Source organism: Tachyglossus aculeatus, chromosome 2, assembly GCF_015852505.1.
Source record: "Tachyglossus aculeatus isolate mTacAcu1 chromosome 2, mTacAcu1.pri, whole genome shotgun sequence".
Classification (NCBI taxonomy): Eukaryota; Metazoa; Chordata; class Mammalia; order Monotremata; family Tachyglossidae; genus Tachyglossus; species Tachyglossus aculeatus.
The window spans coordinates 63212575-63240132 of record NC_052067.1 but is presented as its reverse complement, the minus strand read 5'-3'; the positions used below and the strand labels follow the sequence as shown (position 1 = coordinate 63240132).

The 27558-nt window shown below is 40.7% G+C and overlaps 1 protein-coding gene across 5 annotated transcripts in view; it reads left to right on the top strand.

The window, feature by feature from the left end:
* Positions 1 to 27558, top strand: part of ARID1B (AT-rich interaction domain 1B) — a 541437-nt gene that overhangs the window by 453145 nt on the left and 60734 nt on the right. For 4 of the 5 annotated variants that reach the window (XM_038762785.1, XM_038762806.1, XM_038762800.1 and 1 more), the window contains 2 exons: positions 1734 to 1913; positions 17682 to 18009. In XM_038762785.1, the coding sequence (XP_038618713.1) occupies positions 1734 to 1913; positions 17682 to 18009 (508 nt within the window). Of the gene's footprint in view, positions 1 to 1733; positions 1914 to 17681; positions 18010 to 19886; positions 20016 to 27558 lie in introns of all 5 variants that reach the window. The other variant, XM_038762779.1, reaches the window with a different exon arrangement.

The following is a 27558-nucleotide window of genomic DNA, read 5'->3' as shown; positions in this document are numbered from 1 at the left end:
ATCTCCCAGAGCAGTATGGACTAATGAATAGAGCCTGGGCCTGGGAGTCCAAGAATTGGGTTCTCATCTTGGCTCCACCATGTATCTTCTATGTGACCTTGGGCAAGTCATCTGTAAAATGAGGACCAAGACTGTGAGCCCCTTGTGGGACATGGACTGTGCCCAACCTAATTCTGTTTATCCACCCCAGCCCTTAGAACGGTGCCTGGCACATGGTAAGTTCTTAATTACCATTTGATAAAAAAGAGGACTTCTGTGACTAGGCCCTCATTTCCTTTTCTCCCATTCCCTTCCGTTTCGCCCTTGCACTTGGATTTGAACCCTTTATTCACCCCTTTCTCAGCCCAAGAGCACTATGTACATATTCCTAATTTAATTAATTTATTTGTATTTATGTCTGACTTCCTTTCTAGACTGTAAGCTTGTTGTGTGCAGGGAATGAGTCTGTCAACTCTGTTATTTTGTACTCTCCCAAGCTTAGTACAGTGCTCTGAACAGAGTAAGCCCTCAGTAAATGCAGTCATTTGATTAATGAGCCTTTGAAGGTGGGAGGAGTGGTTGTCTCCCCTTATCTACCTTCTCTGTTTATCTCATGCAGATCTGGTACTTCCCTTCTATCCTCAAGTGCATAGGGAATTTGCTCTTTCTTGTAGTTATTGTAACTGATATTTTGTCCCTTCTATCTGGAATATTAGGTGCATTCATTCATTCAATCAATCATTTATTGAGCGTGTACTGTTTGTAAAGCACTGTGCTAAGCGCATGGAAGAGTACAATACGACAATAGACACATTCCCCTCCCCTGTTAGTTGTAGTAGTTGTTATGAAATGCCTATAGAGGCAAAGTCCTATGAACTTGGGAAAGCACAACTAAAGCAAATTACATGTTCCCTGCCCATTAGGAGCTTACCATTTAATGGGGCAGGCATACAAACCATTTACAAATAGTAAAGCACAACTAAAGCAAATTACATGTTCCCTGCCCATTAGGAGCTTACCATTTAATGGGGCAGGCATACAAACCATTTACAAATAGTAAACGACGAAGTGGCAGAGACATAGATCACTTTGGAGGGGAAACAAATGTTCTGGGATGAAATATCAGAATAAATGAATGTACACTCATTTCTCCTGTAACATGTGTTCACTCTGCGTTTTGGCTAGAACTCTCTGTAGGAATTAGGGAATAGTCTTCCAACAACACAAGTGTTTTTAAGCTTAGCATGCCACGTTATCAGAGAGAACTGCTTGTAAGTGTGTCAGAGCGGGTGAGTACTACGACATATTTTCTTTAATGTGAGGTTGTGCAAGACCCATGTTTGAGGAGTACGAGGTGTTCTACATCTATAGGTAGAGCTCCCATTGGAAAGAGACCAATCCATTACTCCTGACTTTGAAGAAGTACAGTTTCCTAATCCCCTTCTCATACCCAATAATTCTCTTCTAAAACCTCCTTGTTCTCCTTATATCATCCAATCTCCATATGTTCTGTTACCCCTGAGGAGTAGCACTCTGGTTGGTAAACAATGAGCATGTCAGAGTATCTTTGAAGGTTGTAAATGCTGTAAGCTCGTTGTGGGCAGTAAACATATCAACCACCTCTTTTGAATTGCACTCTCCCAAGCACTTAGTACAGTGCCCTGTCCTCAGTAAGCACTCAGTAAATACCATTGATTGATTGATATGAAGGAAATTTCCACATTAACACCAAGTCTGTGTACGTTTCCCTTCAGGTTTTATGGCAGGAACGCAAAGGAATCCTCAAATGTCTCAATATGGGCCACAACAAACCGGATCGTCTATGTCACCTCATCCTTCACCTGGAGGCCAGATGCATCCAGGAATTGGTAGCTTTCAACAGACTAACTCAAGTGGTACCTATGGACCTCAGATGAGCCAATATGGACCACAAGGTAAAAAAAAAAATTAAAAAATGGTGGGGCAAGGCAGGGGAGCAGGAGAAGATTTATCTAAAGAATACATAATTTTTAATCATCAACAGTATTTCAAATTCGGGAGTACCTAGTTGCTTGGAGAACATGCAAGAAGAAATAAAAGATGTGGACACTTGCCCTTGAGGACATGTCTAATTGGGCAGACAGGCATTCATTAACATATGTTGCATAATTAAGAGAGAGAAAGTAGATATAGATAATACACTTAAGTGAATTTAAAAATCAATAACAAGTAATTCAATAAAGACACCAGAGCTGAGGTAGCTAATTGGAGGACATAATCGCATGTAGGGGAACTAATCTGGGAAAATTTGGGCAGTGCATTTTTAATTTTCTTTTGAAGGGGCTTGTGTGATCCTGCAATCCACAGATATTTCAGTAATAGTTTTTTCAAAATTTTCAGTTTGGTCGTTGTTATCCAGAAAAGTGTGTGGTCTGAAAGAGGAAGGAACACCTGCTTTGTGCATCTGTACAATTCTGAGCTCAGTATTGGGATCATTCCATTTGCTTCCCTCAGGGAGTTTACAGTTCCAAACTTAGTTTTATTGGTCACTTCATTTAATTTAATTTATTTATGGTATTTGTTAAGCACTTACTATGTGTCAATCACTGTTCTAAGTGCTGGGATAGCTACAATTAATCAGTTCAGATGCAGTCCCTGTCCCAGTTCCACAAGTAAGCTGCCAATTTCCACATACTCAGAAAGCTGCCAATTGTCACATACTCAGACCCACACTGCGGCATTGTACCTCGGCCACACTTAACACTCTCGCACCCTTTGATAAGTCAGTCAATCAATCAATCAGTGGTATTGATTGAGTACTTATATTCAGAGCACTGTACTAAGCACTTGAGAGAGTACAATAGAATAGGTAGACTTGATGCTTGCCCTCTAGGAGCATAAAATCTAGCTGTTAAATATTTTTCTGTATGGTTAATGTTTATTAGAAAGCCAATAATAGTGTATAATAGGAAATTAAGCAAAACCACTCACGGAAGTACAAAATGCTCTTTCTCTCTCCCCTGGTATAATGGAGAGTTGACTTAGACCTATCTGAACTAACTGGTTATTAAGATTTTCCGGCCAGTAATTCTTTGGAAGGATCATGACCACCGTAGACCTCATGAGTCTAATACCTTTCCTGTATTTTTTCTGTGTTTGTGTTTGTTTTCATTAAACGTGAATAAGTAATTTTAAAGGGATATGCATTGGCTCATTTCCCAGAGCTAGCTCACTTTTCTGAAAACGAGAAAAAATAAAAGATGCGAACCAAGTCAAAACGATCCAAGTTATACTAGAGAACTATTTTAGAATATTTACAAACTGTACTTCAGGGACACATCTTCCTTTTTGAAAGCCTTATTAATGATATTCTACAGGAACTTTTAAGGAGCCCTTTCTTATATTGCAGTTTATTGAGCTTGTCCCAACTAATTTTTCAAATGTCAGGACATTTGGTAAGTAGCCTCAGGAATTTTAAGCCATAATTCTTATGAATTTGTGTCCAAAGATCTTTAAAATAATTTGTTTTTAAAATAAAATATTCATTTGGATTTGGAGATTTCTAGTTAGTTTCAAATTATTTTAAAAGGAATTAAAAGACCTATTGACTTGCATGCTACACAGGTTTTTCAGAATGCAACTTTTTTTGCTTTGTCTAGTCTCATTTAAAATGATTTAAGATTGTTATCTCTGGGGTTTATCTGAGCTCTTCTTCCTCCCCTCATCTGTCACCCCCCATCATTCCTTGTCCCATATGGGTCAGTATGCTTTGGCCAACTGTGAAACCAACTACAGTAACAAACTTTGTATTGAAAAATCATTTTTCTTGCTATATTTCTGCATGCAGGGCAGGGTGGGGGTGGAATTAAAAAAGAGAATACATTTCAGCCATGGTTTAACTTCCAAGGACTAGTCTCATGTTTCTCTTTAATGAATAGCAATAAAAATCACATATCTGCTCAGGGGCTTAATTGTTTCTAGGCCAACCCTGTGATTGGAAAGAAATGGAAAATGGATTTTCTTATTTTTTGGATGAAAACCGTAGAGTTTTTAGCAAGTATACTGTCATTTTTTTACCAGAACTACTTGAATGCTGAAATTTTATGCTAACTGCTATCTTTTGCACTAAAATAACCTTTAAACATAGAGAATCCTCTTTCAGTTGTAGCCAAAGGCCTTGTATCAGAAGTTGAACAACTGACTTGTAGAATGCTATTCGACCTGAGCTTCTAACACAGAAAGTAATCTTTAATTTTTTGATCATTCCATAATGTTTCAAAGCCTCGCCTCCTTCTCGGGATCCCCATTATACCTGTTACTCTTTTTATCCACTCTTCCCCCTAAGAAACTTCTCTTCCCATGCTTTCATTCCACTGGAGCAAGTGTAAAGTCTTTCACGTCTTTGGTCTTGCAATAATTATAGAGTGCTTAAAATAAGTCTCCTGATGTGGTCAAAACAAAACAAGCTGTTTTTTCTTGTCCAGTGTTTGCTCCTTTTATTGGGTCCTAAAAGGCAGAAAATTCCACTCGCTATGTTCCTGACTGTTGGCCGACTCAGCATTTTTTTTTCTACTGGATCACATTTAGTAATGACTAGGATGAAACATTTATGCTTTTCTTTTCCTCTTCTTCGAGAAGCAGCATGGCCTAGTAAATAGACCACGAGCCTGGAAGTCAGAAGGACCTAGGTTTTCTAATCCCAGCTCCTCCACTTGTCTGCTGTGTGATTTTGGGCAAGTCGCTTCACTTCTCTCTTCCTCAGTGCCCTCATCTGTAAAATGGGGATTTAGACTGTGAGCCTTATAATGGGACAAGGACTGTGTCCAGCCCAATTACCAGTGCTTAGAACAGTGCCTGGCACAAAATAAGTGCTCAAAAATGTCATTTGGGGAAACTGTTTTTAATTTCCCTAGATTATGTCCACACCTGAGCACTTGTGTATTTTAATCTCCTGATGCACCTGTGTCCACGAGTTATTTTATTACTTAACCACTAATTCTTATATGTATCCGCTTTTGTTTCTTCTTCTGTTCTGTGAAATATTTTAGTATCTTTCTCCCCAGATGAATTATAAAGTCCTGGGCAGCTAGGGAATCATGTCCACTACACTACTCTACTCTCCCAAGGGCTTAATTCATTCATTCATATTTATTGAGCACTTACTGTGTTCAGAGCACTGTACTAAGCACTTGAGAAGTACAAGTTGGCAACATATAGAGACGGTACCTACCCAGCAACGGGCTCACAGTCAAGAATACATTGTTGTGCACACAATAGGTCAATACAAATGACAGATTAGTTGATTATCGGTGCTGTGTGCTCTATTTATTTATTTATTATGTATTATTCATTTATTATTCATTTATTTATTACTCTATTTACTACTCTGTTTATTACTCTATTCATCAATTTATTTTACTTGTACATATCTATTCCATTTATTTTATTTCATTAATATGTTTTATTTTGTTCTCTGTCACCCCCTTCTAGACTGTGAGCCCACTGTTGGGTAGGGACCGTCTCTATATGTTGCCAACTTGTACTTCCCAAATGCTTAGTGCAGTGCTCTGCACACAGTAAGCGCTCAATAAATATGATTGATTGATTGATTGATTTGCTGAGGTTAGAATACTGGGAATCTGGGACCTGGACCCATTTTATTACAGCTAGAGGAGGCAACTGCATGAGTATTGGGTTGATTGATCTCAAGACCATTTAGACTATATATAGATAGGTACCTATTATAATTGGAGTAGATTCTGCCTACATGATTAGCATGGCTTAATGGAAAGAGCATGGGCCTGGGAGTCAGAGGACCTGGGTTCTGATCCTGTCTCTGCTGCATGTCTACTGTGTGACCTTTGGCAAGTGACTTGACTTCTCTGTGCCTCAGTTATTTCATCTGTAGAATGGTGATTAAGACTGTGAACTTCATGTGGAACATAGACTGTGTCCAGACTGATTAGCTTGTATCTACCCTAGAGCTCAGTACAGTGCTGTGTACATAGTAAGCACTCAATAAGTACCAATGATTGATAGATTGATTGAGCTCAATGTCAATCAAATGTCCATTAGATATTTCTGAATTGAGGCACTTGAAGATCCAATTGTGTGTACCAGAGCCAGGTGTCCATATCCAGAGGGCGATTTTGTACCGTGCTGCCATTCCTGGGATCATGTGCTGTTTCAATTATTAGAGAAGCCCTCTTGATCACCTAAATTTTCTTTTATATGATTGTACCAGGTAACTAAACTATGCACTGTGCATGTTAGGCACTTACTGGAGGCCTTGTAGATTATATGTTTTATGGGTATGGTAATTTATTAAATGGCATCTTTATCAAAAAAAGTAGGAAGCCGAGCAGGGTCTAGCCAAAACTTAGACCATCATGTAGTAGGACTGGTCCTCATCCTGGCTTATCCTGTCGAGTCATTTCCAACCCATAGTGACTCCATGGACACATCTCTCCCAGAATGCCCCACTCTCTCCGTCTGCAGTTGTTCTGGTAGGGTATCCATGAATATTTCTTGGTAAAATACAGAGATGGTTTACCATTGCCTTCTTCCACACGGTAAACTTGAGTGTCTGCCCTCCACTCTCTCCCATGCCACTGCTGCCCAGCACAGGTGACTAGTAGCAGATTGCCTTCCACTTGCTAGCCACTGCCCTAGCTAGAAGTGGAACGGGTGTGCCTCCATGGGACTCTCCCTGCCTTTTCCAAGACTGGTAGAGTACTGGAAGCTCTCTAGGTATGATCCTGAGAGGAGTGTAGGACTGGTAGTAGTTATCATAGTAAAAGTCTGGGTGGGATTATTGAGCATCCATTTGGTGCAGTGCACTCAGTGGGAACATGTCTACCAACTCTGTTGTATTGTACAGTCAATCATATTTATTGACTGCACAGTGTGTGCAGAGCACTGTACTGAGCACTTGGGGAAGTACAGTATAACAGAGTTTGTAGACACGTTCCCTCCCACAACGAGTTTACAGTCTAGAAGACTGTAAGTACTCTATTCTAGAGTTCTCTCCCAAATGCTCAGTACTGCAGTCTGCCCACAGTAAGCACTTAATACCAATTATTGACTGATTAGTTGCTTGGGAAGAGCACGTTCCCTGCCACAAGCAGTTTACACTGTAATGGGGATCATATCAAATTTTTCAACTTTGGTTGCATTTGTGGCCTAAAATCCTCATTGAATTCTTCTCTAAAAGAAATGTCCAAACAGGAATGTTACCTAATGAGTCTGAAGGTAAATCTCGGTGACTCATGCAAAATGAGTTTTTGAAGAGTGTGTTTCAGAAGACCTTACTTAGGAGGGGTCGGGGGATATAGACAAGTATTTTGGCATTTTTGATATACACATTAGAGGGTTCTTATGAAACACTCAATCACACAGTAAAATCATTTGGCTTAGTTCTATTAAAATAAGCATCAAATTCCACAGTTAATTCTGCAGTTCTAGCTTTCCTCCAGTGTTAGAAAAAAAATCATGAGTCTCTCAAACCATGGTTGAAATAATACTGAGTGCCTACCACCAAATTTGGCAGCTGTGAGGAGCTCAGGACCGAAGGACCAATTGCAAATCAAAATTTTCTGAATTTGGTGACCTTAGGAGGTTTTGCTTTTGTTTTTTTGGGTGGGGTGGGAGGGGTTTGTACATTTTGGATGACATGCAACCGATAACCACTTCTTGTGAAAATAATTCACTTTCTTGGGGGGCAAAATATCTCTATATGGTTCCAGGTCTGTCCAGGCGGGTTGGGATTCAAAATCCATTGGCTGCCCAGAGAAGGCACTAGTATTTCAGAACTTCAGTGCCAGGCTGTGCCCACTTGAAAACTGTGGGCTCTTGAACTTGGCCACCTGACACGTCCAGCTGATGGGGGCTGGCCCAGCATCTGCTACATTCATTGTGTTTAATGCTGGATCCATCTGGTTTCTGTCAGAGCCGTTGCCAGCAAATTACTAATCTATTAGAGAAACATGGAAATAAGATTGTGCTTCTCAGTCAGTCCTGGTGTTTCTTCTCATATTTTGTTTGGCTGTCATTTTAATCTGACACTTTTCCTTTTTGGTCAGGGAAGGTGGCGACGACTGGTATTTAAAATAGTGAAGGGCTTTCCCAGATTGGGAGGAGACAAGTAGGGTAACATATCAAACATCAAACAACTTTTGTTAGGTCTCTGTTGTCATTTTGTGGCTAGAAACCAGGCTTTTGAGCTAAAGCTTCTTGAATTCGAGGGGAGAATTACTGTTCATTGTAAGGAAGAGAAGTGGGCTTTTCTGTTTCTGCTGCAGAATCGAGGTCTCCATAATTACAGCTTTCCTTGCCATGTTGATGTTGGTTCCTGAATGCCAAGTCAAGAATCCAGTTGATTAAAGAAGGCAGGAAAATAGAAATTGACTGTACAGTATGATCTGTGTGTGTGAGAGAGCTTATATATGTGTGTGACTATAGCTATTTTACCCAAATACATACCCCATCCACCCCATTTCACTGTGCTTTCCAGTATCCAGGGCAAGGGAGCTGCTGAGTTATGCATAGCTAATGATATGTGAATTCTTCTCTCTCTAGCGACAAAACTGAGTTGAAAACACTCAAGTAGAAACGGTACAAGATAGTGGTGTGTATGTGTCTGTGTGTAAGTGCAATTTTTTCTTTGCTTATTATTTTCTTTGCTTACTTTATGTGTAAAATAAAGACATCGGGTAGAAATACTGAGGAACAAAAGGAACATGAGCCAGGCAAGACTACATTTGGAGTGCTTCACCTCTGTGAAGCCTCATTGTGGGGATATTCGTTCTAGCAACTATGCATAAACGCTTGGTTTCTAAAACAAGATTAAAGTTTTATTTCATTTCCTTCGAAAGCAAAGGGCACATATGTTTTCACTGAAGAAGATTTCTAACCAAATGAGTCAGTTACGAGAGGTTCGGGGGAAGGGTGAAGACTAGCCACAGAGTAACAGCATGAATATATGAATTAATTACATGAGCTCTCAGAAAATGAATGAGTTTATTTTTAATAAAAGCAAAGTGGGGCGGGGTGGGGGAGGAGGGCAGGAGCATTGTATTCCAGTTCTCTGATTGTCCAAAAGTACTGGGGAGAGGTGGCAAAGAGGAGGGAAGAGGGAACTGACTAATTTTCACAGAAAGACCATGAAGTCTGATCCCTTAAATAAGCATGGGAATAATAAAGACAAGCCAGCTTGTTCTATTCTCCGTACTCCCACTGGAGGAGAAGTAGAACAATATTTCCACCAAGTCTGATGTGATGGGAAAGGCGATTGAAAAGCAGTTGACTATGTCCAGAGAAGTGAGTTTCATAAACTACTTAGAAGACAATTTAAATTTTTTTTTAAAGAGGATAGACAGTGTTTCTTTATTTTAAAGGAAAATAAATTTGTTGCATGCCAGAAACACTAATTTTAAATTGTACCAAGGGAGCTTTCTGGAAAAGACAGATGAGATTGGAAGAAATGTGCAGAAGAATATCAGTATGGCCTAGTGGATAAAGCACAAGCCTGGGAGTCAGAAGGACCTGGGTTCTGGTCCCAGCTCTGCCACATGTCTGCTGTGTGGCATTGGGCAAGTCACTTCACTTCTTTGGACCTCGGTTACCTCATCTGTAAAATGGAGATTAAGACTGTGAGCCCCACATGGGACAGGGACTCTGTCCAACCTGATTACCTTGTAGCTACCCCAGCACTTAGAACAGTGCCTGGCATGTAGTAAGCACTCAACAAATACAATTTTTTTAATAAGTTTCAACTTAGACTAGACTTGGACAGCCAGTCAGTCGTTCCCAAAGATATTTTAGATGGAGTTGTATCACCACCCCCACCCCCCAACCAGATGGATGGTCTTCCTTTTTGGCTCACTCTTCTCTCTCTCTCTTTCTCTCTCTCTCTTTCTCTCTCTCTCTTTCTCTCTCTCTCTCTCTCTCTCTCTCTCTCTCTCTCTCTCTCTTACGCGCGCGCGCGCACCCTTCTAGTCTCCCTTTTCCCATTTTCTTTCCTTCCCTTATTTCTTCAGACTGACCATTTGGTCTTCCAGCCATATTGGTAACACTGGTGGTTGATGGTCCCAGACTTAGCTGTCATTCACCTGCCTTTGGTTCTATATGAATTCCCTATTTTGACTGTGAAAAGGAGAGCACCCAGTTTTCCTAAAAACCAGAAGTCGTGTTTTTGCAGACCCCTGCATTGAGGAAAATCTGGGCTGTAAAGTGGTTTCCACAGCCAGTCACAAGCACATTTAATAATAATGATGGTATTATTGAGAAGCAGCATGGCTCAGTGGAAAGAGCATGGGCTTGGGTGTCAGAGGTCATGGGTTCTAATCCCAGGGCTGCCACTTGTCAGCTGTGTGACTTTGGGGAAGTCACTTCCCTTCTCTGTGCCTCAATTACCTCATCTGTAAAATGGGGATTATATTGTGAGCCCCATGTGGGACAACCTGATTACCTTGTATCCACCCCAGCGCTTAGAACAGTGCTTCATACATAGTAAATGCTTAACAAATACCATCATTATCCGACTTGTACTTCCCAAGAGCTTAGTACAGTGCTCTGCACACAGTAAGTGCTCAATAAATATGATTGAATGAGTGAATGATTTTAAGTCATTACTATGTGTCAAGCACTGTTCTAAGCCCTGGGGTAGATACAAGGTAATCGAGTCCCATTTGGGGCTCACACTCTTTGTCCCCATTTTACAGACGAGGTAACTAAAGTACAGAGAAGTAAAACGATTTGCCCAAGTCACACAGCAGACACATGGTAGAAACCAGATTAGAACCCAAATCCTCTAACTCCAGGCCCATGCTGTTTCCACTAGGCCACACTGCAACAGCCAGTTCTGACACATATACAGACAGGCTTGTGTTGCCGGCTGAAAGTTTCCTAATAAGGTTGTAGTCCAAATACACAGTGAAAATACAAGGCCTGGCAGAATTGAGTGTATTTGGAGGTGCACAAAGGTTGTTCCCTTGCTATTGTTTCTTTAAACTCATATTGTGGGTGACCTAAGCAGATCTGTTAACCACAGTCCCATCTTTTAAAAAGTTCCTGAAAGTTATCAGTTTTTAAATTTTCAGGAAATTATCACGAGAAGGGAAAATGATACTGAATTTCTCGAACAAGTCGAATTATTTCACAAGTTGGAGAACAGAAAAGCACAAGAAATTTTCCATCTCAGCCCAGTATTTTGTCTCTGACACTGGCAACAGAGGATGCTGGGAGATACGGTGAAGTAATTGTGGTATTTACTATGTACTAGGCACTATACTAAGTGCTGGGGTAGATAAAAGATAATCGGGTTGGACATAGTTCCTATCCCACATAGGGCTCACAGTCTTTATCCCCATTTTACATATGCAATAACTAAGGCACATAGAAGTGAAGTGACTTGCCCAAGGTCACATAATGGTGGTCGGAATTAGAACCCAGGTCCTTCTGACTCCTAAGCCCATGCTCTATACACTAAACCATGCTACTTCCCAAATGTTTTTCAAAGAATCAGTACATTATAAGATGGCCCCCAAAAGGGCCAACATAATGGCGGACTTCAGAAAGAGCACAGAAAAACAAAATCGATGATATAGTTTTTCTACTCTATGAAGCCAGGTCTGTTTGTACCTGAAATAATGTGTGCAACCCTGGTAACCACATCTTGGAAGGTTAGCCAAGGTAATCAGGGAGGGAGTGAAATGATGAAAACTGAGAAGGGATATGAAAATTAAAGTTGCAAAATTATGAAGGGTGTATGTGGGTGAATATGGAATTATTGTTCACCATCTCCCACAACACTAAAAAAACCAAGAGATATTAATTAAAGTTTCAAGTCAATATATTTAAAACTCATATAAAGGAAATACTTTATTTGGAATTTGTTACCGTAGAAATCCCATCATCTTCAGTGCTATTTATTGAATAACTTCTAGGTGCAAAGCATTGGTTGAAGCTCTTGGGAGAGTAATAAAGAAGCAGAATACCAATCACTGCCTTATAAGTACTTATAATTGGGTTGGACAGACAAAAAGATTTACAAATAATGGGAACCCAACAGGAATTTAGTACGAAATAGTACAGATATATCAAGAAAAGTAAATAATCGAATGTTCAACTGTGTATTGCATTAATCTCTTCACTTATGTTCATATGAACATAACTATATGTATTTGACTGTTTAATGGCTCTTCCTTGCTGAGGATGTTGTAGGGTTGAACAACAATTGGGATATTGTGAATTAATCAAGGAAGACTTTCCTGGAGGAGGTGGCACTTTAGGAGGGCTTTGAAAATGGGTGAATCGCTGTGGTCAGGCAAATTTGGAAGCTGGGGAAGTTCTAGCATGGGGAAATAGTATGAGCGAGGTAGAGTGAGAAGGGGAGCTTGGGAGGAGCCAAGAGTGTGAGCTGGAAACAGTGAATGAAGAGAGCTGATATTTGAGTTGGAGAAACATGGGTAAGACATTTCTGCTTGATGTGAAGGGAGTTAGGTAGAATTGTTGATGTCTGTGTAGTGGAGAAATGTGGGCCAAGTAATGCTTTTTTTTTTTCAAGTGTTTACCATGTATAGGCTCTATACTAAGTGCTGGGGTAGATACAAGTTGCAGGTTGGAACCAGTCCAGGTCCCACATGGAGCTCAAAGTCTTAATCCTCATTTTACAGGTTAAGTAATTGATGCACAGAGAAGTTAAGTGACTTGCCCAAAGTCACACAGCAGAAAAAAGTGGCAGAGCTGGAATTAAAACCCAGTTCCTTCAGGAATATCATTGATGCAGCACTGTGTCTTTCAGTGTGGAACTGAAGAAGTCTTGGAGGCAAGGAAACCAATGAGATGACTGGTACACTAGGCAAATATCATAAATACTAGAAAGGTGTAATAATTATAGAGATCATAATGGAGTCCTCGAGGGAATGCCAAGATTGAAAGAGGATAACTTTGGGAAGCTATATGGCAATCCCCTCAACATTAGGAATGGCTAGCAAGGAGGTTTTTTTCAAATGTCCTATTAACACTCTCATGCGTAGTAATAGGTTCATTGGTCCATTGGTTAAACCAAGCAGTGAATTTTCATATGTTCTCAATAAACATGTAACCTTGAGGATGTGTAATTAATTGCCATCCCTACCTTTTCCTATTTAAAATTGATTATGAATGTGCCTTGAATTGATCCAACTCTTTCTGAATCTGTTAATAATTTCTGCCTGTACAGTTTCCTGCAATGATGAATTCCAAAGCTTATCTCCTACTGTATGAAAAACATGTTCATTTTCTTTGTTTTGAATCTCCTCTTTGATTTGGTGTCCCTTAATCCTGGTGTTGAGGGATTGAGTGAGTAACAATTCCGTGTTAGCCCTGTTCCCCTTTTATTTACAAATTAAAATCAAGTGATGAAATGCTTCAGTGAGAATAGGTAGGTGGACTCCTTCTAAGTCAAATGGATGCTCAAAGTGGTGGAATTTGATGTGTTGTTAAAGCTCCAAATTTTTGGCACTGTAGATGGGTGGGACAGGTCATTTGTGGCCTAGTGAGGGAGTCAGAGGACCCGGATTCTCATCCCACCTTTGCAACCTACCAGCTGTGGGACCTTCAGCAAATCATTTACTTTCTCTGGGCCCATCTGTAAAATGGAAGCACAAAACCTTTTCTCTTCCCACCAAGAATATGAACTCCGTGCGGGACAGGGACTATCTCAGACCTGCTTGTAGTGTATCTACCCAAGTGCTTGGTATATAATAAGAGCTTAACTCATACAATTATTACTTTAAGCAGCGTGGTTTTAGTGGAAAGAGCATGGGTTTGGGAGTCAGAGGACATGGGTTCTAATCCCTGTTCTGCCACTTGGCTGCTGTGTGACCTTGGGCAAGCTGCTTAACTTCTGTGCCTCAGTTACCTCACGTGTAAAATAGGGATTAAGACTGTGAACTCCACGTGGGACAATCTGATGACCTTGTATTTACCCCAGCTCTTAGAACAGTGCTTGGCACAAAGAAAGCACTTAACAATTACTATTATCATTATTATTATTATTATTGTTATTGTTAACACAAAACGAGTCCTGGAAAACATCTTGGCAGCAGAGGTTAACGGTTTGGTACTTCTTTAGGGGTCAGAAAGATCTCACCCTGCATCTGAGTAGCTCAGAGAGTGTCACTGTTGTGACTTGGAAATGCCTCATAATAATAATAATGATGATAATAATAACAACTTGCTGGGTTGGATACAAGCTAATCAGGTCCCCCATGGGGCTCACGGTCTAAATAGGAGGGAGAACAGGTATTGAATCCTCATTTTGCCGGTGAGAGAATTGAGGCACAGAGAAGTTCAGTGACTTGCCCAAGGTCACACAGCAGACAAGTGGCGGATCAGGATTAGAACCCATGACCTTCTGACTCCCAGGCCCTTGCTCTTTCCACTAAGCCACGCTTGGAGAAGGTAGAGGAAAAAACAGGTTTGCAGCTAGTGAGGCCCTAAATTAATGTGCTATATGCATTCTGTAAAAGTGAATTGTCATTCACTTAAAAAATTGACTCTAGAAAACTCAAAGTCCATTAAAAGAGTTTTCATTTACATTTGAGAGTCTCGCCCAGGAGATTTCTGAACAGGGGTAAATCTGGAGAAAACTAAAGGTGACAGTAATTCAGCTTCATTTCTTACAGTCAGGCATTTACTCTAAATTGGTCATTGTTTCATAGCAGCTTTTCACTTATGGGAGTCAACAGTTTCTCCCCACCCCAATTAAATATAGATTTGAGCCTGAGCAACTAGAAGCCGCGTGCGTCGCCAGGCAGGTTACTATTGAAGCAGTGTAGGAAGATAATCGAATTCCTCAAGGCCATACGTAAACTTTCCATTCGAGCCATTTCTCCTGAATGCAGCTGTGAAATATTTGGCATAATTATAGGCTCAGTGTTCCTCTCCAGCTCCGTTTTCCAACTTTGTATGGTAGGATATGTTTTTGGACAGTTTCATTCCGACCCTCTCGTGCCACGCATACGCTAGGGATTTCTTGGCGTCCAACGGTTCCTCTGTGGACAGGACCAACAGTTGCCTAGCTACTTAAAACAAGGGGATTTCTAGCCATGACTGAAATTGCAAGGGCCATGCCCTCGTTTCATGAGATTTGCCAGCTGCCCCTTTTGGCTAAGAGTTCTAGGTGAGCTTACCAGGCAGCCTGGTAAGCAGCAGCAGCAGGACTTAGTGGATAGAGCACAGGTCTGGGAGTCAGAAGGACCTGGCTTCCATTTCTGGCTCCGCCACTTGTCCGCTGTGTGACCTTGGGCAAGTCACTTCACTTTTCTGTGCCTCAGTTACCTCATCTGCAAAATGGGGATTAATAATAATTATGGTACTTAGACACTTATGTGCCAAGCACTGTTCTAAGCACTGGGGTAGATACAAGTTAATTGGGTTGGACACAGTCCCTGTCCCACATGGGGCTCATACTCTTTCTCCGCATTATACAGGTGAGGTCCCTGAGGCCCAGAGAAGTGACATCACTTGCCCAAGGTCACGCAGCAGACAAGTGGTGGAGTGTGATTAGAACCCAGGTCCTTCTGACCCCCAGGCCTATGCTCTGTCCACTAAACCACGCTGCTTCATGTGAGACAGGGACTGTGTCCAACCTGATTAACTTGCATCTCCCTCAGCGCTTAGAACAGTGCTTGACACATAGTAAGTGCTTAAAAAGTACTATTATTATTATTAGTAGGAGTATAATATCTATGGTTGATCAGAATCTAGTTGCACTTACCATCAGTTTCCCTGTCACTCAATCAGTCAATAATGATGATGGTATTTGTTAAGCACTTCCTATGTGCCAGGCACTGTACTAAGCACTGAGATGGATACAAGGAAATAGGGTTGGACCCTCCTGCACTATTCAGGTATAGCATCATCTCCCTCCTCCAATTCCTCAAAGCCTCCACTTCCTCTCTTCCTCAGTCCTCTTCAATCCACTGAAACCACTCTTTCCTAGGTCACCAGTAATTGCTTCTCTACAGATCTAGTGGATTCTATTCCATCCTAATCCTCCTTGACCTCTCGGCTTCCATCTCCTGAAAACACTATTTCACCTTGGTTTCTCTGACACCAATACTCTCCTACCTCTGACCACTCCTCACTCTCATTTTCTAGCTATTCCTATGCTTCCCCCTCCCTAACTGTGGGACTCTCACAAGGCTCAATTCAAGGTTCCCTTTTCCTTTCAATCAGCACTCAAGCCCTTGGAGAGCTCATCCACTCTCATACCAACTCTAGGCAGATTACTCCCAAATCTGCCTCACTATCCTTGACCTCTTACCCTCTTTGCAGTCCCTCATCTTTTCCTTCCTGTTGGCCATCTCTACATAAATGATCCACCTCATCTTCCCTCCACCTAGGTTTCCCATTTCAGTGACACCACCACCAGTCTCCCCATCTCTCAAGCCTAAATCATGGCATTTTCCTTGACTCCTCCCTCTCTTTCAATCCCTATATATATTTTGTCATTATGTCCTTTGAGCTTTTCCTTCACACACTTTCCAGAACTCACTCCTTTCTCTCCATCCAAATCGCCAACACAACCAACCCAAGCATTTGCCATGTTGCCTACTGCTTCAGCTTCCTTGCTGATCTCCCTTCTTCCAGTCTCTTCCCTCACCAGGCCATAATTCACTCTGCTGCTCAGACAAGTTTTCTGAAACATTGTTTTGTACGACTCATTTGTTTAGTATAATTTTTTTATTCACCAGGAAGGTTGAAAATACTGGGTCTCAAATAGTAATTTTTTGGGGAGTGTGATTTTTTTCCTTAGTGAAATTTTCCAATATGATGTTGTCATGTGTCTTGTTAAATAGTCTTCTGTCAGCAGAAGTATTTGCAGCATATTTATATTGTACCTTTTGATCCAGTTAGTTCTCAAATTATGCAGTCATTTATGTATAACTTGTTCCATAACTGGTCACTTCTAACATGACATTTGCCAACTGTTTAACACACTGGAGCAGGACTCACATAGGGGGAAAATAGTACATCTAGATGGTAGAGGAAATGCATTATTCATATGGAAACCTTTGCTTCAGAGTTGATGTTTATTCAAGATATTGACCATTTGAACAGTAGTACGAAGTCCTCGTCTGAAAATTTGAAGAAGATACAAAGAAAAAACACAGTGAACCTGCTTTTGCGTTCATGAACAGCAAAGAATACTAGGTGGATGGAAGGCTACTGGTGGTGAAAACATGAGGGAATAAGTTTCCTGAGGCTTTAAAGCACAGCAAAATGATTGAGTTCTCTGAGTTTAAATAAAAGCAAAAGTGATAAATGTTCTAAACTTTATAGCATGTTCAATAGCACTTTCACAATCCTCTTTGTCTACAAGCTCCTTGAGGCTGGGTTTGTGTCTGTCAACTCTATTGTACTTTCTGAAACACTTAAGGACAGTGGTCTACCTTCACACAGTAAGGACTTAATCTTATTGATTGATTTTATTTAATTTTATTATCATGTGATTTTACAGTAAAGGCCCCTGGAATTTGTGCTACGTGGTAACCTGAATCCATTTAATAGAATGTGTTTTGTGACAAGACCAAAATTTTGTGGATGAATAGGGATAAACATTTAAGTGCTCTATTCAGATTTTTAACTGCTTATGTTTCCTGCATACGTTTTTCACACAGTAAGATCTGAAATCAAACTGTTTAATATATATTTTTGTTGTTGTTTTTGTTTAGGTAGCTACTCCAGACCTCCAACATACAGTGGGGTGCCTAGTGCCAGCTACAGTGGCCCAGGGCCTGGCATGGGAATAAGTGCCAATAACCAGATGCACAGTCAAGGGCCAAATCAGCCATGTGGTACCATGCCCATGGGACGGATGCCATCAGCTGGGATGCAGAGCAGACCATATTCCGGAAACATGGGCAGCATGACTCCTAATTCTCCTGGCATGACTCAGCAGGGAGGCCCTGGCATGGGTCCACCATTGCCCACTGTGAATCGTAAGGCACAGGAGGCAGCTGCTGCAGTAATGCAGGCTGCTGCAAACTCAGCCCACAACAGGTATGACTTTAAGGGAAGCCTGTGGTGGTTGTTTTCAGGGAGGAAGGGAGGGGAACAATTTCTGCATTTTCAAGATAATACCTAAACATGATTTCCTTTCTTGCATCCTTTTGACACTTGATGCCACCCGTAGCTTAAATGTCTGGGCAGTAAGCAGAAGATTATCTTGTAAAGTGGAAAAAGGAGGGTGGTTGGTGAGGGTGAGACCTGGAAAGTTCAAACAGATTTTTAAGTTATTACCAATATCGAACCAGGTGCAGATGCACAGAGGCTCGACAGGTATATGCTCATCCTAAATAGAAGTCAGGGGTTAAAACAAACAAATAAAAAAATATGAGTATATTAAGAGTTCAAAAAAGATCCTTTCCCTCCTCAAATAAACTCAAAAAAAGATCCTTTATCACAAAATGGAAAGTTGTGTGGGTGTGTGTAAATGTGTGTACATGTGTATATGTTTGTATACATTTTTATGTGTGGGGACTTTTATTCTCATATATTTTTATGTAAAATTCTGTCTCTAAAATCATACCTCTCAACCTGCCCAGGTCCAAATAGAGTATGGACCAAGATCCTGTGGGTCATTTGGCATGGATTCTATTTGTGCAGCCTTGGTTTTGATATCATGAATTCTTGAAGGAAATAAGTTACTAGAATAAAAATGACATGACAGTGATGTTATATGAAGTAAAAGAAACAAAGGTCAGGTGAGAGATATGTTGTTTATAGTGTTCTCAGAAAGAAAAGCATTGGTGATCATGTGATGTTTGTGAGAGACAGATGTATGGCTTAATTTGTTTTTAGAGTGTGTGACTTTCTTACTTTTCCTCTGAACTGTTGTACTTTGGTAATTTAGGGACCCCTGCTTTCATGCTGCCTGCTCAAAAAGTCATAAATTTCCCCTCAGAAATTAATAGAAGATGACAACTCCCTTTGATCAGAATGACTGTTGGAAATTTCATAAATCCTAGCAGTGTGCTTCTGAGCCCCCACCTGCAGTCCTGAGGTGATTTTAATGGGCCTGCCTGATAAACTTTGTCAAAAGCTAGTCCTCTGTTCCAGTTGAGGATGCCACGCAGATTCAGAGAAATTGATTGCCCCTTGCTGAATTGCTTTTCCCAAGAGGGCTGATGTGTGCAGAAACACAAGGCATTACAATGAGGCCTTTTTCTCCTTTTTTTCTTTTTTTTTTTAATTAAAAGGAAAGGACTGGTTGCAAGAAATATGAAGTACCAGGGAATGATATACCTAAGCAACCTAAATATTTGGGAAAGATTGCAGTTATAGGGGTAGTTCCATGTTTAATTAAAAATTGACTAAATTCCAATCTCCACCCCTTTCTGAACTGTTTTTTGTTCTTTGTTGTATATATTTGCTTTCAAATTCTATCTGTGGTCCAAAAGTGCACCATTTCAATCAATCAATCAATCAATCGTATTTATTGAGCGCTAACTGTGTGCAGAGCACTGTACTGAGTGCTTGGGAAGTACAAGTTGGCAACATATACAGTCCCTACCCAACAGTGGGCTCACAGTCTAAAAGACTGTCTAAAAGACAGTCAGTCTTTTCATCTCACACTGCCCATTCTAGAGCTCCATGGTCTGGAAGAAGACTGTTCAGAGGTCAAATCCTCATTGAGTGCACTTAAATGAGTGGCAAATTGGGATTATCCCTTGTCTACCTTCCTTATCTCCTACGGGTAAAGGATGATCATTTTCCCCAGTCCTACTTATGGGAAACTGTGTTACAAAGCATCATGCCTATTGACCTCATTCTGCACAACCTCCATACTTGCATATGGAAGGAATATAGCGGACAGGATGATTCATATTTGTACTACAGAACAAATCCAAAGAAGCTGTTCTTCTGTTCTGCTTTAGGCCACCATACATTAGGTCGCCTGCTTATCCCAGCCAGTCTGGGGCTGGCGGACGCCCCATGTTTACTTCCCAGCACCCCAACTATGGCAGCACTCAGGCTCCCATGATGCACCAGTCTGACCAGTACGGGTAGGTAGCAATATAAACTGGACTTGCTGTGGGACCTTGGCATATTTTCAACTGTTGTAGCACATGCCATTGTACTTTCTGAAAAACCACCAACTTTTTTTTTTACAAATGAAGGGATTTCAAAGGAAATGCATCATAGGAGGGATTGTCTTTTTGTTTTGTTTTTGATTCTCATTCTTTCTAACTATATTTCAGTTGAAATCTGTTTTTCCCTTTCAACACACACACACAAACACACACATACACACACTCTTGCATTCTGTCCCTGCATGGCTTTTGGCATGGCTGCATCTCCTTCCTGCCTGAAAGGAAAATGAAAAACTTTGATCATTGGAGAGGAATGAAATCATCCATTTCAGACATCATTCTCCTCTGTTGTTGTCTTTGTTGTTTTGTCTAGGAACTGTGCTGTGCAACATTGGTATCATTACCATGTTGTCTTCATTACTACCACTGCAGTGGGCCACTCCTACACTCATCACTTAATTCAGAGTTTAACAGTCCTGTTTGACAAGAGACTTATTGCAATGGAGATGACTGAGGTTATTAATGGGACGTATGAAGGGTTTCATTATATCATCATTGAGAAAGTGTCTCTTCCAAAGATTTCTGTTAATCTCCCCCTCACCAAGAAGAGTTTTAAACATGCCGAAGCCACCAAAATAAAACCCACCGACCCAAAACACAATTAAGGATTTCTCTCCCAAATAAATTCTGTTTGTTCACTTCCTTAACATCTATATTAATGCCCCGTTTCCACTTGGGAACTATACACAGAAAAACCGACAAGGATTTAATCTCTTTCCTCTTCCCCAATTTGAAAATATAATCAAACCATTGTAGGGTCCTTTTTTATGTCTTTTAAGACTCATTTGTACAAGGTATTGCTGCTGAGTTGTTGACCAATTTGAAATTTCATGGTTCTGGTTTTCGTTATATCCATGAATTTTGGATACTATATTATAAATAAAATTAGTCTGTATGCAGTAAATAGTGAATAAGTGCTTGCTAAGTATTATCTTTCCATTCCAAAAAAAGCCTTTAAAAATGATGATTTAAGCATAATCCATTCTGTTTATTTAAAGGATTGTTTGGGCAAATACCAAAATGATCCTTTTGCTCCTTGCTCAAGTCAGTCAATATAAGGGTATTTGTAAAAATTGCACAACAATTCAGATTGCATGTCAAAATAAGATATTTTTCTTGGCTATTCAAAGTAATAGAAAAAAAAGAAACCGATAGTATAAAATAACATGGTGAAGGGAAATTAGTCAAGACCACCACTACTTTAATTTTGGAGCAGTCTTTCCTTTTAGGTTATTATGGTACCCCTCAAGGTCAACTCCCTAATCGGTGGAAGATAACAGTGGGAGAAAGAGGCATTTATCATTAACCGCTAACCCATAGAATCTGTCCCTTACCAACTCAGGAGTCCCATTTAGACACACAGAGCTAGTTTGGCTGGGCCTTGCCAAGCCACATTAAGCAGCTGTGTAAAATGAATTTAAATGGCATGCATCAGAGTAAAATCACTTCCACTGGGGCAGAAAATCAATGTTAGCCAACCAGAGCTGGAAGATCAAGATCTGAGACTCAGCCAGCTCTAGCTATCTTCTTAAGATGAGAATGCCTCCCTCTTAATTAAAAATAAGAAAAAGAAAATTCCTGGAAAGCATTATGAGAGAGTTGTATAGATGATTACGCTCTAACCTCATAATCTCTTCTCTGATACCTATGGATTTTTCCTACAATCTACAAGATTGCTGTATGCTAAGAGAAACAACAAGAAAGTTTTATACTCCTCAAACTGGGAGCAGGGAAAATCTTCACCCTCTTCCCATTCTTTCCTGTTTTATTATCCATGACACTAGGAAGCTGATTTAAAAAGTGACCTTTGATGAATGCCGGCCTTTGCCAATGTCTTAATTCCAGGAAGGTTTCTGCTTTGCTTTTCTAGTATATATGCAGTCAGCTCATTTTTCTGTGTCAACAGCACTGCCAGGTGAATGCCACTGATTGAGAAGACTTTGAACTCAGTGCCATATCCTGTTTATGGGATGTGGGATAAAGTGTAAACTTTTCATTAACAAAATTCTCAAAGGTTTGTCATAAAGGCCTTTTATCAAGTCAGAATCCCAAAAGGCCTCTGGTATTTGAAGGAATCCGAGATGATCAAATTAATGACAAAGGTGGAGAGAGAGAGTGAAAATGTGTTTGTGGTGTGCATATATATGTGTGTGGGGGTGGGTGCACAAGTGCGTGTGTGCCTGTATGGATGCCTGCAATTAGAAGGAAATGGAAAGATCACTATAAAAATGAAATTGTGCCTCAGACTTTCTCAGCTAGTTGGGGATAAGAGTGCATGAAGAAGGCCATATAAGCAACTCCTTGACAAAAGCTGTTTTTAGTAAATGCCAACAGTGGATGTCATGTGAAAAAAATCTGATCTGCTGATTTGAATGGATTAAGGTACAATTTGAGGGTTTTCTACCTTTCAAACCCTTTAAAGGGAGGGAAAGCATCATTCTTTATATTTCATAGCTTCCTGAAATGATTTAATGAATTTGGTTATTCAGAACTGGACTGGGCATGTTGTGGCAATGAGTACTGCTGCCTTTTTACTTGCTGTAATAACAACAATAATAATAATTGTAATATTTGTAAAGCGCTCATACTGTGCCAAGTACTCTACTAAATGCTGAGGTAATGCAAGATAATGAGGTCAGACACAGTCCCTCTCCCTCATTTTCTAAGTGGGAGGGAGATCAGGTATTTAGTGTCCATTTTACAGATGAGGAAACTAAGGCTCAGAGGAGTTCATAGGTCACCCATCCTTCCCCCCTCCCCCTGCCCCCTTTCCTCCTCCCCCTACCCCATGTGCTCTTTCAGTACATTTCTGGACAGTTTTAAACCCATGAAAATCAAATTTATTGGTGCCCTCATACATTGAATGGCATGTATAATATTTTCTGGCTTAGAGAACTGTAGGGGACATAAAGTTAGGAGTTATTTCTATTGCAGTCTCCCAAGTGCTTAATACAGTGTTCGTCCCATAGTAGGCACTCATTAAATACCATTTATTAACTGACCTCAAATCCTGGCCAAAAGCCCATCCATCCCTGTAGTCAGTTTGCACCAAGTGTTCAAGATGCCTTCTCTTTTAAGGACACCTTTTTCAGAGGAATAAATGTACGTTTTCCCCAAGGGCTAATTTATGGTGCATCACTGTTGGATTTGGGAGGTGGGGGTGCCATCTGTAATCTAGATTTGGATATTTCAAAATTATCCATTTTTTTCCTTATAAATTGATTGAAAGATTTTACATATTTTAAGTGGGTACCATTCAGAACTAGGAAAATCTGAACGTTTTTAGTTAATGTAGACTGCCAGGTCTTTTTTCAGATTCATCTCAGCACTCTGCATTTTCATTCTGCAGATAATATGAAATGTTGAATTAAATACCCAGATAATTTAGGCTGTTTAAAATATAGGTCTGATAACATCCTGTTTTTCATCATTGGAAACAAGTCAAGAAGGATAAAAAGTTTTAATTCAGTGAGTAAGAATATGAACTTCAGTGGACATCGAGTGCTCCTGTAATATAGACTCTGTCACCCCAGTTGGGATTTAGATGTTGTCTCAGATGCTGATGAAGACCATTATGGTAGTGTAGGGAGACCTTGAGCCATTCGATCATCTCACAAGGTTGCTGTCTCACTAATTACTTGCTTTTGAATTCATTTCCTTTAAATTGTCATAATTGTCCAGGCCAATATAGCGATGAAAATCTTTACCGTTGTTTGACTATGGCAGAAGAGTTGGTCTCCAGAGAGGTCGATTTCCACCATCGCCTCCGAAGAGACGATTTGCTTATAGGTGCCCTGCTTATATGTGAAGAAAATTGATGGGGCCTACACAATAGGGTCTTTAATTATAGGTTTAGAAAGAGTACACAGGAGCAGGGCAAACTCTAACATTCCCTCCTTCCTCTCTAGGAAAGTCTTGCCTTCAGGCCAAGCCCTTCTCATAGTATAGTAACATCTCAGGTAAGCAGACAGAGTTAGGGAAATGAGTGAAAGAGAGACAATAGGAAGAGCCCTATGGTTCTATTCCAACAGTCAGTCCGTCAGTTTTATTTACTGAGGGCTTACTGTGTGCAGACCACTATACTAAATGCTTGGGAGAGCTCAGTATAGCAGATACATTCCTTGCCCACAGTGAGCTTGAAGTCTAGAGGGGGAGAAAGGAAAGCTTTCAACAGCCAAGCTTCACCATGAAGACCCCAGGAACCTAATTATCAATTATCCTAGCCCCAGTTCCCCCCTTATATTTTAAAGAGAAGCTCAGAGGCCCTAAAGTATGGAAATTAATTGATGAATGGTATTTATTGAGTGCTTACTTTGTGCAGAGCACTCTACCAAGTGTTTGGGTGAATTCAATAGAGTTGGTAGACATGTTGACAGGTTCCCTGCCCACAGCGAGCTTACAGTCTAGAAGGAAATCAGCACTGTCCCTTTTGGAAAGTGCCATCACGTGACTTGAGCCCTGTTCCATGTCTTACTAAAGTAGTTGAAATACTACCGAATCCTCCTGCCTCTGCTCCCCAAATTGCTTTTACAGCAGTCTCATGCCAGTGCTGTTTTTCATATTCGGCCCAGGAAAGTTTATGGTATCATCCATACTTTTCTTTCTTTGATAGCTTTACGTTTTTCCAAGTTCATATGAGGACCTCCCTAAGGGAGGCAGGGCACACGACATGTCTGGTGTTTTATCATTCAGTTTTTAGGATTTTGTTGCTTTTGTTCTCTCTGTACCCAGGAGTTCTGCTAACCATCCTGCTCCTCACATGTACATTTGAAGAGGGACAGAATTTTAATTTTGAGGTTAATAGGGTCCTCCAGGAAAGAAACTTCACAAAGCCATCCACACGATGGTATCACAGAGTGAACCCAGGTGTTGCAGTGTCACGAAGAGGAACGTGAATAACATGCTCCTCCACGACCGGCAGGGCTGAATTTGTTTATCGATAGTACAGCGGTATAATTTGGTGAGTGTATGTGCTTGTGTAGGCCTGTGCCTCACATGCCCAAATAATTTACACACACACAAACCTTCCATCAGCCTTTCTCCACTGCTCCGTATCTATAATTCATACCCCACGATGGTGCCAGCAAAGCACTTTTTCCAGATTATTTTCTCCCCAGCCAGGATAGTGCAGTGCGGCTGATAGACTAGGAGCCACTGGTGAGGAAATAGATTAATGGAGACAGTGTATTAAAATGTCAAAGGGAAAATGGGGGGGGGGGGGAATTCAAAACCTTTCAAGCCTTAGTTTTAGCTGTTTTTTCCCATAATAGACCCAAATGCTCAGAGAGCAGTGAGTTTTGTAATGGCAGTGAGTTTTGTAATGCCAGAGAGTTTAACCCTTTGGAACTTGGAAATATGGTTAAAAAACATTTTGAGAAGGCCCATTTGAGAAGGGTAGTTTTGCAGAAGACTAAGATAAAGCATTTCTGGGAGGAAGAAGAGGAAGCCCCACTGAATTGCTGTTCACATAGCCCACCCCAGCTACTCAAATAAGAGAGTGTATATGAATTAAGTGCTTGGGTGTGTAGGCCTAATTGAAACATTGTAGTTACAGGTCTAACCACTGTGGCACCCTACAAAATAGAATGAAGAAAACACTGAGGTAAATCAAATCAAGAAGTCAAGAAATGTAGAAAAAGACCAGTTGGAAAATACTTGTCTTTAAGCATGCAGTGCTTGTCTCCCAAAAGTATGGGTGTATTTGCAGCATGTGTAGTAGATTGAGCACGGGCCTGGGTGCTCTAGAAAGGCTCTAATCCTGGCTCGACCACTTGTCTGCTGTGTGACTTGTGCAAGTCATTTCACTTTTCTGGACTTCAGTTACCTCATCTGTAAAATGGAGATTGAGACTGAGAGCCCTATGTGGGGCAGGAACTGATTCCGCTTTTATCCACCCCAACTCCTAATACAATGCCTGGCACTTTGTAAGCACTTAACAGATACCACGATTATTACTATTATTTCGTGAATTTCAGAATTTTCCTTTAACCAAGTGAGCTTGTTACCTGAGAATCCTCATTCATCTTTGACTTTTAACCTGAGATTAAATTAGTTAGGTTTGACTCATTGTTCGTTAGACATGCTGCAGCCTTATCAGGTAATCAACCAGTCAGTGGTAACTATTGAGCGCTTCCTGTGTGCTGAGCACTGTACTAAGCTCTAGAGAGAGTACAGTACAATAAAGTTGGTAGAAATGATTCCTGATAATAATAATAATTATGGTATTTGTTAAGCACTTACTAGGTGCCAAGCACTGTACTAAGAGCTGGGGTGGATACAAGCAAATCATTCATTCATTCAATTATATTTACGAGCACTTACTGTGTGTAGAGTACTGTACTAAGTGCTTGGAAAAGTACAATACAACAATAACCAGTGACATTCCCTGCTGGGTTGGAAGCAGTCCCTGTCCCATGTGGGGCTCACAGTCTAAATCCCCATTTTTCAGATGAGGTAGCTGAGACCCAGAGAAGTGAAGTTACTTGCCCAAGGTCGCACAGCAGACAAGTGGCAGAGCTGGTATTAGAACCCATGTCCTTCTGACTCCCAGCCTCATGCTCTATTCACTAAGCCGTGCTGGTTCTCACAAGAAGGCTATAATTTAATGGGGACGATTACCAGCTCTGTTATATTGTACTCTCCGAAGCACTTAATACAGTTCTGTGCATCTAGTATGCACTCAGTAAGTGCCATTGACTCTACCAATGGGTTGTCCCAGAATCCATTGATTCTTTTCAGGGATTTTCTATACTGCCATTCAACAATGATTCAACCAAACAGGTGAGGAAAGACTGGTGTTTGTTCCTGCTGGGATAACAGAGATCTTTTGTTCCAGGGCCATACACTCCTCCCATTCTCCTTGGTGTGGGGGTGGGGGGTGAGAGGAGCTAACACACACCATCACTTCTACTGCAAAAATTACTCAACCATATGACCTGCTGGTAGTAGGGTATGTGTGTCCCTTCTTAACCAGTGGTGTTGTCTGAGCAGTGCTCACCTGAATTTCAAGGGGCCAGAAGAAGTGCACTTTTGAATTTTTATGTATAAAACGTGTTAAAGATAATGTCCCAGTGACACTCACACTCATGGATGTCATCTCGCCATCAGCAATATCATCATCAAACCAGAAACTTCTGTATTTTCCAAAACTTGGCAGCAGGGATCTGTTTGCCAGACAGTGGAAAGAGCATTGGCTTGGGAGTCAGAGGACTTGTATCCTCATCTTGGTTTCACCACTTGGCTGCTCTGTGACCTTGGGCAAGTCACTTTATTTGTCTGTGCCTCAATTGCCGCATCTGTAAAATGGGGTTAAATGCATGTTCTCCCTCCTTCTTAGACTGTAAGTCCCGTGTGGGCCGGGGACTATGTCTGACTTGATTTTCTTGTATTTATCCCAGTGCTTAGTTCAGTGCTTAGATCTAATAAATGCTTAACAATATCATTATTATTATTATCA